Raw genomic sequence first — 16,675 nt, forward strand, 5'->3', positions numbered from 1 at the left:
TCATTATGTTGGTCGCACTCATTTGCACTTACTTTATTGAGTTGTTACAACTCAGAAAATAAAACTAGGTTAGCATAATTTTCTAGAGGTGTGCTATAGTATACAAAATTTTGCACTGATTACAAAAATAAATATTTGAATACTGCTAATTGTGCAGAAAATGATCCAATTACGTGAATTAAGTAACAAAGTACCAAATTGGAATAACTCAAAACAATAAGTACCAGTAACTTAAGGGGTTGTTTGGAATGACAGGTGAGTCAGGGGTCAAAAACAAAATTTTTACCTTTTGACCTCAGCACATGTGTATGTATGATCTGCCATACAAAATTAAAAAAAACAATACCTCAAAGTATCATTTTTAATGTTTTTTGTCATAATCACGCTTTTCTACAAATTTCATCTGTTTGTACGGGGCGTGTCTGTTGCCAGGTAGGCCTACATGACAGCATAGACACACGTTACAACCTTGAATAATAATACAGAATTGTGACGTTATAATATTCTTCTTAACCTATCTTAGAACTACCTATTATTTCAATTGTTATACTGTTCTGGTTGGTTTATTGCATATACTGTAATAAAAATTATGCAATATGACGTCGAGCATGACAGAGTCATCTTCATTCAAATAAAATTCAGGTACCCGTAAGGTACCACGGAGCAATTCGCACGATAATACAATAAAACAGATGAAAGGTATGAATGGTTGTGGAATCGAATTGCAGACCTGTCCCTCTGTCACCTTAGAACTGCATCTCGTAGGCAATGGTAGGTAATAAACCAACCGGAACGGTATAACAATTGAAATAACAGCATGTCTTGGTCTCAATTCAAGATGTGCAATTTGGACACACATGGGTGACCGGACAGCGTTAATCTGCATTTTTTTTTTTCATTTATTGGGGAGTTGTGAGTTAGTTTGCAGAGTTTTGCACGTTTTTAGACGTAACATGATGATGCATGTATGGGTGGGGGCTTGTGTTAGGATGTGGTTACCTCATCATTTCGGCTTAAAATGTTAATTAATTAATAATAAATAAATTAATAATAAATAAATAATAAATAAATAAATAAATAAATAAATAAATAAATAAATAAAAATCATCCGTTATCCTCTATAAAAACAGCAACTTTATTTGAGTCCAATAAGGTGCCATGGGGCACGTGTAAAATTCACAAATATGTAAAAAAAAAAGGTTTGGGAAATATCAACGTTAAAATTTCACGTTCAAACGTCGTCACTTTATGCCTTCCAAATAATGTACATTTTCCTGATTTTTGCCCTTAACTGGTGGCATTATTTTCATAAAGTCATTGAGGTTAAATGTTTCAGTTAATTAAACATTCATGCAATATGAAGGTCTTTCTTTTTGTTCACAATTAGGATAAAACTTTATTAATATTCAAGACAGTGGTAAGTTATGGGTTACACGCCGATATTCTTGAGGTTATTAGCCCAAAACCCAGTAATTTTGTTCTATACCCTAAACTTCACTAACTTATAACCTAAGCTTTAATCCTAAACCTAAACCTAGCCCTATAACCCCAAACCTTAACCCATGACTCTCTGAATCCTAACTCTCACTTCTAACTCCTCACCACGCAACCCTTAATACACACACACACCCCCCCCCCACCCCACACACCGCGTAGCACCCACATCCACACACCCACACGCCATCGACCATGTCGACTTCAAACATATCCCCATATCCCAAAGACCTCACTCTGCTCTAACTCCTATTCTACCATATAATAACTCGTCATCAAAAAAAAAAAAAAAAATTTACATGCTGCTGGAATATGATTTTTAGCTGTTGTTTTGTTGCTCCTCCTACTCGTTGGCTGATTTATACTTCAAGTGACAGAAGTCGTGAATTGTGGAGGGTTTCATTGAACTTCTACCAGCAAAATATGGAATAATACTAACACAAGACACCAATCGAGATGATGATACCAGCCATAATGGAAGGCTTGTATTTGACCTTCTTATGAATTCAATTTCGTGGCGAGAAGTTGAAAAGGTAATGTATATTTCAAGAAATTTGGGTTCAAAAATTCCGTATCAGCTCGTATCATCAATTCCGTAAATATGGCGTATAGAGGCACAACTTGACAATAAACTGAACTATTTAAACGTAAAGGACGCACTGGATACACATAAATTTGTGTTTCCTTGCTGGCGGAATAGTTGCAAAACTCTTTTTGTCAAAAAGTTGGACAATTTATGAATTATGATTGGCAAAATAGCGAAAGGAAATAGACTTTTCCAACCATGTAAAACTACACTGGGTTGTTGACATGGTCGACATACATTAAGGCATATGTATGTTCCTAAAGTAGGAGGTAAGTACTATAATTAATTGTTTAAAGTACTCAACATACCAGCAAAAAGTCATAGGGTCATCAGAGTACAGGGACTTTGTGAAATACTGGGTACAAAAAAAAAGTGCGTGAGCCGATATGCAACATCAAATATAAAAGCCGATTTACATAATTTCCCATGACCTTACAGAAGTGATCATGCTCAAATATAAAACTATAGAGTTTGGTCCTTGATATGCACCATCAATTGTGTACTTGTGATCAATATTGCTAGGCAAACAATCACAGCAAACATGCCAAAATCCTCCCATTTCTCCTCCATTTACAAACAAATAAACCCATCCCTTAAGGGATCCAAAATGAGCGTTTATTGCGTTTCGACGGTATTTTTTGTGGGACATGAGAGCACCTCAGACCTATCGAATTGCATTCTGAATACGGCACATGTCTTTCTGATATCAAATAATTTTCTTTTTTTTTTAAATCACAATATAATACAAATTTTATGACAAATTATAAAAATTTGATATTTTTCAAATTTTTGATATATAACAGTCCTTGAAGTAAATTATATAAATCTAATGATATATTCTTAAAGTGTATGTAGCAGGAGGAAAAGCCGACGGTCAATTGAAAATTTTGACCTTTCATATTGAAGATATGGATTTTTTCCCAAAAAGACCTAATTTTTTGGGTGTTTTGGGAAAAAAAATCCATATCTTCAATACAAAAGGTCAAAATTTTCAATTGATCGTCGGCTTTTCATCCCACCTACATACACTTTAAGTATAAATCATCAGATTTATAAAGTTTACTTCAAGTACTGTTAAATATCAAAAATATCAATTTTAATGATTTGCCATAAAATGTGTATTAAATTGCGAAATTCAAAAATCAAAATTATTTGATATCAGAATGACATTCTTCATATTCAGAATGCAATTCGATATGTCTGATGTGCTCTAATGTCCCAAAATAAATACTGTCCAAACGTTCATACCCCAGCCCTTAATATGAACGAGTTACATCAACTTACATGTTGAGTTACAATAACTCAACTAATTGGGTCTTTGAACCTTGTTTATTTTTCTAAGTTCCCTCAACTTTTTAAGTAATGCCGACAAAGTTGATTAGTTGACGGAACTTTTTGAGCTTTTTCAGCATTTTTTAAGTTCGGATAACTAAAATGAATTTTTTTTTGGCAACTTTTACACTATTTTTGAGTTGTCCAAACTTACTCCTTTTTATTTGCGCCAACAAGGCGAACAAGTCATTTCTATGAGTGTAGAGTGCAGTACTCGTAACCCGCAACTTTTTTTATGCAACTGTACCGGACTTATTCTTTTTTTATCTGAAAATCAATCAAGTCCTTTTTTTCGTGCCAAAAAACGTACGAAGAAAATTATTTAAAAATAATATAGAATTATGTTTCTCCCATAAACGTGATCAATATCCTAGCATTGTCACATCCCCTCCACAACCCATCCATCATAACGACGGCCCTACATCCTATGGATACGGGTTGGAATTTTCGATATGTGACACTTACGTTAGAGGGGAGGGGGAGGGGTTAGCCTTCTAACGAAAGGACTTTCGTTTATTTGAGGACTTAAGGGTATACGATGTATTGTTGGTCGAAGCAGCAAACAAAATGTTCACAGCATCTTGCGAATGGTAGTGAGCTTTTGCAAAATTGCATTGCTCAATTCATAGCGAGCGTGTAGAAGAATTCAAATATCACAGATATACTTTTGTAGGTCCTGTGGTTCTTGAGTTATGTTGTAAAGAGGGCTGAAACAACAACACTTTTGTAAAACGTACATAACTCATTAACAACAATAAATTAAGCAACTTTTATTATATGATTTGTAGAATGAACTTTTGCAAAACACCAAAGTGTTATTTTTCAATAATATATTGATTCAGATAATGAAAATCGATTTCTTTTGGCTGCTTCGACCAACAATACCTCGTATACCCTTAATGGAACTTTTGGGTTGTTCCTTACTGAAGGGCAAAACACAATGGTGTTACCGGGACTCGAACCAGCAACCTTCCGATTATAAGTCGGAGTCCGATTTCACTAGAAATAGTAACCAAACCTTAAAGCCTTAATGTACGATTTCCTTCAAATTTTAAATTTGTTATTCTATACTTAAAATGCTGATATAATACTAGTAATAATTATTGTTGGGAAATGTTTCTGTCCATTTTGAGCTGAAGTGAAAGTGAAAGGTGAAGTGAAAGAAACCCTACTGGTTATTTTGACCGTTTAACATGCAGTTCTATAGGAGGACATAATGTCATAATTCAAAAAATTATGATTTTATGTCGAACTTTGCTCTGTTGACCTACAAACCCAACAATTGGCTGATTCCATTTAGGTGCAAGTTGGGACATGTGTAAACATTGCAAATATGCCAAAAATCAGGTTTAAAAAAAATGAACCAATTTCATATTATGAGATCGTACATTATGACTTTAAACCCAAATCGTTGTAATTACCGCCAACATAAGGCAGTAACTTAGCCCTGATCCGCTTTCGTCTCTTATCTATCGTTTTAAATTTTAATTAAATCATCCCAATTCTTGAGCATCGTACCCATCGGGTTTATTAGTTTTTAGTCTTCTTCTGTCCAATTTGATCCATAATGGGTCCAATAATACAATAATACCATTTAATAGCATAACGCCACCGGATATGTAGAATGCCATTGCGTAATCACCCGTTGTATCATATAAATGACCTATAAGAAGAGTGAGACAATAATTAAAAACAACAACAACAACAACAAAAACAACAACAACAACAAAACCCATCATAAACATACAATAGGATTTTTTTTAAATATGAAATGGTAAAGTAAACAATATAACCCATGAGGAGTGACACAGGTCAAGAACTTATATCATGATATAGGCACCAAGGCACTATAAAAGTCAACCGCATGCCCTCTGCTCTTGAATGATCGGATGGTGCGCCGTTGTCAGATTATGTCTCCGACTACTCCATCTGGCAGGCTATTCCAAACGTAAACCCCAGTGTGGATAAAGGTCCTGCCAGTAGATATTGTTCTAAAAACTCAAACTGTGAGAGCGTGGCAAGGCATGACCAAGTTGTAGCGGGTAACCCTAGGTATTAATAGAGAAACAGGCAGATCCGGAAAGTGATGAGTCTGTAATATCGCTTTAAACTTTCTAATCGGGATTGATGTAAGAAAAAGAAAAAAAATCGCCGCTACATGATGAAGTGAAAACTTAGAGAAAATAATGTAAAACATTACTTCTAGAGTAGAAAGATGTAATGAATCGGGATGAGATTCTATATGCTATATTCAGTAGATAAAGCGAAAAAATCCTAAACGCGCACGGTTACTCTGCGCGAATTAAAAAATCGGCATTCGGCCTAATGCCACGCTATTAAAAAAAAAAAAGGTGGGGGGAGAGGTAAAAATAAAGAAACATCCTAAACGCGCACGGCTGCTCTGCGCGAATTAAAAAAATTGGCATTCGGCCTAATGCCGCACTATTAAAAAAAAAAGGGAAAAAGAGGTGAAAGTAGAGAAACAGGCAGATGTGGAAAGTGATGAGTCTGTAATATCGCTTTAAACTTTCTAATTGGGACTGATGTATTAGAAAGAACGAAATCGCCGCTACATGATGAAGAGAAAATTTAGAGAAAATAATGTAAAACATTACTTCTAGTGTAGAAAGGTGTAATGAATCGGGATGAGATTCTATATGCTATATTCAGTAGATAAAGCTAAAAAATCCTAAACGCGCACGGCTACTCTGCGCGAATTAAAAAATCGGCATTCGGCCTAATGCCACGCTATTAAAAAAAAAGGAGGGGGGGGGAGAGGTAAAAATAAAGAAACATGCAGATGCGGAAAGTGAAAATATTGTAAAACATTACTTCTGCGCGAAATAAAAAATAATCGGCATTCGGCCTATAATGCCGCGCTATTAAAAAAAAAAAAAAAAGGGGTGGGGAGGTAAAAATAGAGAAACAGGTAGATGCGGAAAATGATGAGTCTGTAATAGTGCTTTAAACTTTCTAATTGGGACTGATGTATTAGAAAGAAATAATTCACCGCTACATGATGAAGTGAAACTTTAGAGAAAATAATGTAAAACATTACTTCTAGAGTAGAAAGATGTAATGAATCGGGATGCGATTCTGAATGCTATCTTCAGTGGATAAAGTGGATAAAGAAATCCTAAATGTGCACGGCTGCTCTGCACGAATTAAAAAATCGGCATTCGGTTTAATGCCGCGGTATTAAGGGATCTAAAATGAGCGTTTATGGCGTTTCGACAGTATTTTTTGTGGGACATGAGAGCACCTCTGACCTATCGAATTGCATTCTGAATACGAAGCATGTCTTTCTGATATCAAATAATTTTCATTTTTTGAAAATCACAATATAATACAAATTTTATGACAAATTATAAAAATGTGATATTTTTCAAATTTTTGATATATAACAGTCCTCGAAGTAAATTATATAAATCTAATGACATATTCTTAAAGTGTATGTAGCAGGGAGGAAAAGCCGACGGTCAATTGAAAATTTTGACCTTTCATATTGAAGATATGGATTTTTTCCCAAAAAGACCTTTTTTATTTTGGTGTTTTGGGGGGAAAATCCATATCTTCAATACAACAGGTCAAAATTTTCAAGTGATCGTCGGCTTTTCATCCCACCTACATATACTTCAAATATAAATCATCAGATTTATAAAATTTGCTTCGAGTTCTGTTAAATATCAAAAATATCAATTTTTAATGATTTGCCATAAAATGTGTATAACATTGCGAATTTCAAAAAATCAAAATTATTTGATGTCAGAAGGACATTCTTCGTATTCAGAATGCAATTCGATATGTCTGATGTGCTCCAATGTCCCACAATAAATACTGCCCAAACGTTCATACCCCAGCCCTTAAAAAAGGGGGAAAAAGAGGTAAAAATAGAGAAACAGGCAAATGCGGAAAGTGATGAGTCTGTAATATCGCTTTAAACTTTCTAATCGAGACTAATGTATTAGAAAGAATAAAATCGCCGCTATTATGATGAAGTAAAAATTTAGAGAAAATAATGTAAAACTTTACTCTAGAGTAGAAAGATGTAATGAATCGGGATGACTTAGAATCTCTATTTTTTGTGCGCAATTTCAGAAGAAAATAATTACTAAAAATTCACCGCTACATGATGAAGTGAAACTTTAGAGAAAATAATGTAAAACATTACTTCTAGAGTAGAAAGATGTAATGAATCGGGATGCGATTCTAAATGCTATCTTCAGTGGATAAAGCGAAAAAAATCGTAAAAAGTGCACGGCTGCTCTGAATTAAAAAATCGGCATTCAGTCTAATGCCGCGCTATTTAAAAAAAAAGGGAAAAAGAGGTAAAAATAGAGAAACGAATTAATACAGCTGTTTCTCAACACGTAGTATTCAAAATTCCCGTGCGCCGAAATTGTCCAGTGCAATGACGTCCCAGTTATACAATGAAGGCTGGCAACAATTGAGCACAAATAACCATGACGTCATTGCACTAGACAATTTCGGCGGCGGTTATTATGAATATCGCATGTTGAGAGCCGGCTGTTTTATTCGTTTTTATGGTCAATATGAGTTTGTTTTAAATAAAACCATGTGTGTGCGTTCGCGTATACGCTCCTGGAAATGTGTGGATTCATCACGATTAACAACGCTTGGCTCATGTACAAAGATATAAGAAGAGTTGTTGAAAACTATTTTACTAACATACCGTAGAATTCCGTCTAGAAGCATATATGCCTCTAAACGAGGGTTTTTTTTAACGAAAGATATGAAAGGCCAATACCCTTCTCAAAACATTGCAATAGATTGGTCTTACAAATATACATGTTTGTACAGCCGCCTTTATCAGTAACATAGTTGTTCAAACTCCAAATAACGTTTTTGTTGAGAGTGTCTGCCTCTTGTCTCTTGTGTCAAAAAAACCTCGTTTAGAGGCATATATATATGCTTGTAGACGGAATTTTACGGTATATGACATAAAGTTGTGATTGCCGGAGACATCCTTTAGATATTTTATGCATACCAGCTTGTGTCCATCAGATCTGAAAGCCCTGCTACCAAAGCCATTTGTAGTCACCTCAACGAAGTTATAGTTTCTAAATACTCCCATCATTTTTATACAGGTAAAAATATAAATATACTGAAAAGGAAATAAGTGAGGCCAGACAGGGGAGATTTTGGATTTTTAGGTGTCGGATTTCAAAAGAGTCCGGGTACACGAATTTTGAATATAAATATTCCATTTTCAAATGAAAGGAAAAACATATTAAAAATATAAAGAGAAACCCCTCTATAATTTGATTTTACCTTTTCCTAGGAAAATGGAATGTTAAATTAGAAATCTAACTTCACATTTTGTGAGCGTGGTTATTAACATTCCTTTAAAACAAGAATTAGGGTTCTAGCATGTTTCATCGTGTACCTGGACACTTTTGAAATCCGACACCTAAAAATCCAAGATGGCCGCCGAGTAAATATGCAAATTAGGTTTTTCTTTTGTATTTTTAGGTTTTATTCAACCCAAGTCTCCATGGTACCGAATATGAAGCTATGATTTTTTTTCGAAGTATTGCATACACTTATGTGTTGTGAATGAATGCTTTTTAAAAACCTACAAAGGTGCTTTCGATATACGTACCTATCAACGGTAATGAAATAATCGCACCACTATGTTGTATGATAATCGCAACACCTAGTATCTTCTTCACGAGGTTTACTCCAACTACTGCTCTCACTATCAATGGGAAAACCACATTACAAGCTGATGTTGAAAACCCCAGCGTCGCTGAAAATATCACAAATGCCGCGTAGGATCTAGCTAGAGATCCTAGAAGACACGCTATTACCTGAGACCCCTAACATAAGACTTGAAAATTTAAAAGGGGTCATGATTTTTTGTCAAGGATTGGCCCGTGCCCAAGACGTCCTATTAAACCACTGATTCCAACGATAGAGAATAGAAATGCGGCGTCCCTCTTTGATATGCCAAGATTGACAGCATTAGAGACGAAGAACATAATTGATGAATAAAAGCCGAAAGCCAGTAAGAATGCGTACACGGTACAAATCATTACAAACCTGATGGAGAGAACGGCTGTGTATGACTTCACAAATGCGGAGGAATGTCTTTGAACAGACTTAATACGGCGTTTGGATCTGTCATTTACAATTTCATCATTGTTCATGCTGTCTTCTTTGTTTTTACTTTCCCATAAAATATCGAAATAACGCAGCAAAAACACATAAATTACCCAGAATACCACTGCAAATAAACATGGCGCCTCTCCATGAATATTCATCGTTTAAGTATCGTATTAATGGTGATAAGATGAAAATGCCCATACCTACTCCACACGTACCAAGTCCATTCGCAACAGCAAGTTTTTTGTTAAAGTAAAAACCAATGAGAGCGAAGCAATTGATGTAAGCAATTCCTGTCCCAAAACCTATTGGAGAAAAATTAATAACAAAGTTAAAAGTAAAAGCAAAACTAACATTCTACGCTACTCAAACTTGATATTACTCACTGGAGCGCTTTCCCCGGCTCAAACGGACGTTATTGCTCTGAAGATATGTTGTTGCTAGTGATGCTGAGGCTCCTCCGATGATGTCACGTGTGCTGATGACGTCAAACAAGAAGATGTTGTGGCACCCTCTTGATTCCGGGTGGAAGAGGAGCTTGTCCAAGATAGGGCCAAGGTCTACCCCTTTGTCACTGTTCAGTCTAGGTCTTTTAGTTCTAATATAGATTTGATATAGATGCGCCACGTGCACAGCATCGTCTTGTTTGACACGGGACAATACAAAAATAGACATGTTTGTGAGGATCCTGCTGAACAAACTGTATCATCTGCAGTATGGTGTACAAAACGGAAAACTTTGAATAGAAATAAGAAATATATATATAATTAAAGTTTGCACTATTGTCCACCTTGCTCTTACCTATGAAGCACATGATAGCGTACAGATGGAACAGGTGTGTAACCCAGTTTGAACAGGCCAATGCAGCGGCTGTGACTAATCCTCCAACGAAGGCCTGCCATCGACAACTAACATAGGAACTTATTACACTAGATATCAAGCCTAGAAATATAAGCAAACAAAAACTGGCATTAATAATTTAGCCATTAATAGCAGAAACCCTTAAAATGCATCAACTTTGAACAGATTTGTGCACTTTTTAACATTTGCGTTAATTTTGTTTCCCAAAAATCAAAACTATTTTTGTTGATCAAAACCTTAGGCTAAAGAAAACCACGTCGGTTGGGTTGCATGGTAGCTAGGGTTGGTTGTTTTGTTTTGATTTTCATCAAACACCCCTATCAATGCTATTTTTATTATTATTCCGCAAGTCAAAGCCCTAGAATGTCTTCACACGTTTTGTTATAATGTTCCCATACTTAATTAAACTCATTACTTTAACAGATATGTGACCGGACACGATGAATCAGCCGAAAAGTCGGCCCGGTCAATTTTGTTTTATTACGTGTTTGTAAAATATATGTCATAAGCTTTAAAATGGCATATCATTTGACTTCAAACGATATCCAGAAGCGGGGTTATGGTGTGTTGAACTCTGTTCCTTCAACAAAATGGTACCTTTTTCAGTTCTATTTGTGTCTCTTTTTCCACATTGCTGGTAACAAAATCAAACAGTCATAATTGGCGGTCATTTCAAATCATCCCCAATGTCCTCTCATTGTTACTTGTTGGTAATACATACCTAGACAAAATACAATGCCTTGTAACCCGCCACTTGAACAGGATTTAGCCAAAGCAAACAAAGACTACAGTTATTTAAGTAAGGATTCTATAGAAATAGGTAGAATCTTATTATCCTCTTCAGCAATATGATTATTGATTAGCTTAAACGGTGTTCAAATGAGATACTTGTCGCTCCAAATTGAGGTACCTATGAATACGACCTTCACACATATATTACACTGTACTCAGAATACAATTTGCCGACTTTACGGCTCATTCGCAGTGTTCGGGCACATATTTCAAACTAGTATGCTCGTCTATACAGTATGTCCGAATAAAGTTACCGAATAAATAAAATTACTGAATACTTTTATGTTGATACAGTCTGCTGGTTACGAAAGCCTTAAAGGCCGCTCCAAATATCTGGAAAACACATACCATATAGATGGGAGCTGTGTAAAGTTTTTTGGTAAAGAGGTGAACATTGACTTGATTATATTCTAAGCCTACTTAATTAAACAACACATTTTGGGAACTAACTTAAGGTAAATGCAATCAAATTATGATAAAAATTCCTAGACATTTTGATTATAAACAACGTAATCTTGAACTTCCGACTTTAAATCATGTCAATCGGCCAAACAACGACCGAAATGCATGCGAATACGTTTTGTAAACAAACCTGTTCAATTCGGCACCGAAACAGTGGCAAAAACAAACCTCAAAAATCATTTTTTGTTGAAAATGTCCCCTCCTGATTTCAGATTTAGGTTAAGATATGTGTTCTAGACATTCGCAGAAAATCGTATAATGAGGCGATATTGCGCACGAAGCAGAAGCATGGTTTTCTGTTGCTATGGAAATTCTAAGTCCAGTAAAATCATCGATCTCTGTGCACCAGACAACGAACTGCACGAATGCTAATACGTTCCATACACAAACAGTCGTGAAAACAACGCTCAAAGGGCACTTTCTCTTTAATTATACTCCTAAAGATTTCAGATTTAGGTTAAGATATTTTATTGTAGATATTTACAGAAACCGAGACTAGCAATATTTAACACCGTTCCACTTTTCAACGTCGTATAAACGCACGGCCCAACGTACGTGCCACGCACCACGTATGTAACATCGCAAGCTCTCTATTATCTCAGCTTTAATAGACCTATGTCTATGTTACTATGTTATTATTACATCCTTTACCATGTAAAGGCGGTTTGATATACCTACCGGCTAAACCAAATCCTGCTATTGAAATCGAACTACACCATCCAATCATCTGTGCACTGGCATTTAAATCTTCCTGCCAATCAACGAAGAAAACACTGGTACTTTGAAGAAAACCAAAAGTTAGAACACTTGTACCAAACACAGCTATGACAATTACCCAACTCCACCCTCGATCTATCGACGATTCCATGTTGATGTTGTTGCACAAAGCTCCAAGCAGTCATCTGCGTAAATCGTACTGTATACACTCAGAAAACTAGTAGACCTACTCGTGTAACATCTTCTGTAGATCGAGGTGCTCGATACTGAGATCATGCAGCATACATATTGATGTTAAAAATTAAAAAAAAAAAACCCAAACAAACAATGCTAATATCATTATGTCAATATTATTATAATGCGTAATGTTATCCAAGACTCATTTAGTATTAAGGGCTGTGCAATAATTATGAGCCCGGGGGGTAAAATTTCTAAACGGCCCGCCAAAAAATCGCTTGGCCCCCTCTCGGCCCGCCAAAAATCGTTTGCCCCCCTCTCGGCCCCCTTGAACATGCCAAATTTTTGGGATCCCAATTTGCAAACCTTAAATGGTCTAGATGTATATGTTGCGAGCGCAGCGAGCAGGAAAATTTGCATATTTAGGCGTTTCCGTACTGTTTTCCTAAGCCTTTTTAGAGCGTTTTATTAAAAAGGCGCCGCATGAATGTGTGCCAAAAATTTCTTGCCCCCTCTCTGCTTGCCAACAATTGCTTCCCCCCCTTTCGGCTCGCCAAAAATTTCTTGCCCCCCCCCCCCAAAAAAAATTTTACCCTCCCCAGGACTCATAATATTACACAGCCCCTAAATATGATATGATCGACAATCAGGTACTGAAGCGGAGCTGAATGTATGTCAGTAAAACCAATGTTAGCTAAAGAGTTCTGGCGTAATGTACAAAGTTCAACAAACACATAGCGGGCCAATACGTGATACATACGAGGGGCGGTCAAAAAGGTATGCTACTTTGTCGCACCGTAATGAATTTGGTCTCATTTGAAAGCCTGTTCCTTCAAAACACTACTACCAAAATATTCAATTTTTTCATCACTTTATATGGGTAGGACACTCTGCAGAGGAAGCCTACCTCCTTGAATTTGCAGGTTCTACCAGAAGTGAACACAGGATCATCATGGAATTTGCTCCTGACGGAGGTGAAAAGTCAAACGAAATTTTACAAAGTACAGTTACTGTAAGTGGTGATTAAGTCCTTGCATTTCAACAGCAACGAATTTGTCCTTCAAGTTCAAGGATTAAATGAGCGTCCTTGAAGATCTTCCAATGATTTGATGACGTCACCATTAATGGTATATGCGCTGGTACAGTGGCATAGATAATACATAAAGAACCAAACAAGAAAGATGAGATAGCCACAAAGTATAACAACTCTGATGAAAGTGTTTAAGATTAAATCCATTAGCATTTGGCTATTCCATGCATCCAGGGTGTCTTCTAGATGGAGGTCCATGTATCTTCATGCAAGAAAATGATAGCAGTTGACTTAATCGGGTCCACACGTCCTGCTACACACCTAGAATGAAGACCGACACAAGTTTCACCTATATTTAACTAAAGGTGATAAGACATACATTAATCACTTGAATTATGAGTCCATTCAGTGGAAGCACCTGGATCTCCCACCCCTAAGAAGATCATCAATCGGTCACATAGGTGACAGAGGTGACTTGATGACAGATCATTTGCCAAATGAAAGTACAATAATAGGCACATATCATACAATTTTGATAGCAAAATTGAGGTAAGCCATCAAGTGAAGAAGGTTGATGGTAGGAATGGGTCTGTTCTCGGATTGTGTCCTGTGCATTATTTTCAGTTTGTCAAGCTCCTATTCACGACTGAGAGGTCAGATAACTAAAACAGCAATATTGTGGTCTAGGCATGGCTCCCAATTAGCGAAACCTATTTTAGAATTTTAAGTCTTACCTCCATAATATCAGGTTTGGTGGTGATCAATGCAGGTGAGCCTTCACTGAAGAGTGGTTAATGGAACAATTGGAAGACTTCCATTTAGATGACATAGAAGCTTTCAAGAAAAATTGAGATGGGTGCATTCAGGTATGCAGTGACCATGTTCAAAAGTGAGATAGAAATAATTTGGCTAGTACTCTTTCAAGTACCTTGTTCTACGAACTTATTGACCGCCCCTCGTATCTTTGTCAACCAAACCCCAAACAGCATTGAAAAGCACTAAGGTATGAACAAGGTCATGTTTAGTTCATCCGGTATAGAAACCATGGTTATGCTCAGCAAATAGGCCAACATTATAGGCCTATAATGTGAACATGTGTCAACTTGGTCTCTCTAAGGCTAAAAAATGTTATGTCGCAAAAGCTCGCAAACCCATGGCAGTCTCAAAAGCTCTCAAAAACGAATGCGGAATGCGGTGGTGTTTTTTTTTAAAGTTTGTTTTTGATTGTTTTTTTTATAACTAAATTTTGAATTAAGATGTCATTTTTCGAGTGCTCAAAAGCGCACAGCATAAAATTGTGGTTGATTTACACAATTAAAGTACAAATATCAATTGTTTTATACCTAAACAATGCGAGTATCGAATCAAGTAAGTTTTCTTCCAAATTTGTCAGAGAATTTCATGATTTTACGGCAAAAAACTATACAAAAAGTAAAATAAAAAATAAATTTGCTTTTTCAGCTGATATGGACGCGCTAAGAAAAATGAAAGAGAAATACCGGATGTATAAGGGATGGGGTATGAGCGTTTGGACAGTATTTATTGTGGGACATTAGTGCACATCAGACATATCGAATTGCATTCTGAATACGAAGAATGTTCTTCTGATATCAAATAATTTTGATTTTTTGAAATTCGCAATGTAATACACATTTTATGGCAAATGATTAAAAAATTATATTTAACAGTACTCGAAGTAAACTTTATTCATTCATTCATTCATTCAATTAAAAACTTTATAAACTTTATAAATCTGATGATATGTACTTTTAAAAAGGCCCTTTCAGTGATTTCACAGGAACATTAAAAAAATGGAAATTTGTCAGAGTTGCTTAGAAATAAAGAATAAGTCTACAGAATTTCATTAAACCACTTTTCCCTGAATACATCGACAAATTAGTCAAAAACAGAAGTTTTAGAAAGGTTTTCTACTTCAACTCAGATCGACTCGAGAAAATCGAGATTTTCGTACAGTGCGCCACCAATCGACTGGAAAAACTTCCTAGTCCAGTGTTTCTAACACGGGGAAGTAGAGTCTAAATTGATTTAAAACAGACGTTTAATTTTTGTAGTAGAAAACAAAATAAGCAATTAAAGGTCAGTTAGGTCACCGAGGCAAACTAACGGTCAATTCAAATATGAAAAACAGTTAAAATTGTGTATTTTGTTTAAAATAGTAGCTACTGATGTAATAAGTAGTAGAAACAATACGCAACGCGTGTTGGTACGTGGAGAGTGAGCTTCTTTCGATCTCGAGTCGGACTTTTTGTACTGTCAGTATCAAAAGTCCAGAATCATGCAAATGCTTTATTTTGTCTAAAATACACGGCTTTCGACCGAACCACTAGCAGGCTATGTTAGCACATCTATGCCAATTACAAAGGTACCAAAATCTGAATTTTGATGATTTTTACGATCGTCCGGATGAGCAAATCACTGAATGGGCCTTTAATGTAATGTGTATGTAGGTGGGATGAAAAGCCGACGATCAATTGGAAATTTTGACCTTTCGTATTGAAGATATGGATTTTTCCCCCAAAACACCAAAAAAAATTAGGTCTTTTTGGGAAAAAAAATCCATATCTTCAATATGAATTGAATTTAAATTGACGTTGAACACGCACAATGCTCACTTAATGGAGAATTTTTGGCTCTATTTGTCTAATATTTCTTAAAAATCAAATCCTTTTTGTTAAAAGTTACACGTGTTACAGGGAATTTTCTGAGAATGTCACAAATGGAGTTACAAATTTCTTTATATACAGGCTGTATCAAAATGATTGGTACCCAACTCTTTTCGGTGTTACTGACAAGCTTCTTCAATATTCAACGATGGATCATCTCGAAATGTTTATGCCCATGATGTATAGTTTAATGACCTTTATATCTACAAATAAGGTAGCTCCTATGTTGCATTTTGATGTGGGAGTCTAGTCCAAAATCAGTGCAAAATGGGTACCAATTATTTTGATACAGCCTGTATTAAATTGGAATCATAAAACTAATCAACTGGACTCACGTTTCTCTTGAGAGGCTGCGGTACTGCAACTTATCTTCAGGCGGTCTGATGATCTGATTGTTCATCGACCTGTGACAAG

At 35.9% G+C, this 16,675-nt stretch overlaps 1 protein-coding gene across 1 annotated transcript; it reads right to left on the bottom strand.

Moving 5' to 3' along the window:
- Window positions 1-4,905: 4,905 nt before the first annotated feature.
- LOC140166616 (monocarboxylate transporter 13-like) lies at window positions 4,906-12,521 on the bottom strand. Its single transcript, XM_072190116.1, has 5 exons — window positions 12,332-12,521; window positions 10,340-10,480; window positions 9,757-9,843; window positions 9,036-9,131; window positions 4,906-5,075 (listed from the first exon to the last, which is right to left on the bottom strand). The coding sequence occupies exons 1-5, from the start codon at window positions 12,519-12,521 to the stop codon at window positions 4,906-4,908; spliced, it is 684 nt and encodes a 227-aa protein (XP_072046217.1).
- Window positions 12,522-16,675: the final 4,154 nt, after the last annotated feature.

This window comes from Amphiura filiformis, chromosome 12 (genome assembly GCF_039555335.1).
Source record: "Amphiura filiformis chromosome 12, Afil_fr2py, whole genome shotgun sequence".
Taxonomy (NCBI): domain Eukaryota; kingdom Metazoa; phylum Echinodermata; class Ophiuroidea; order Amphilepidida; family Amphiuridae; genus Amphiura; species Amphiura filiformis.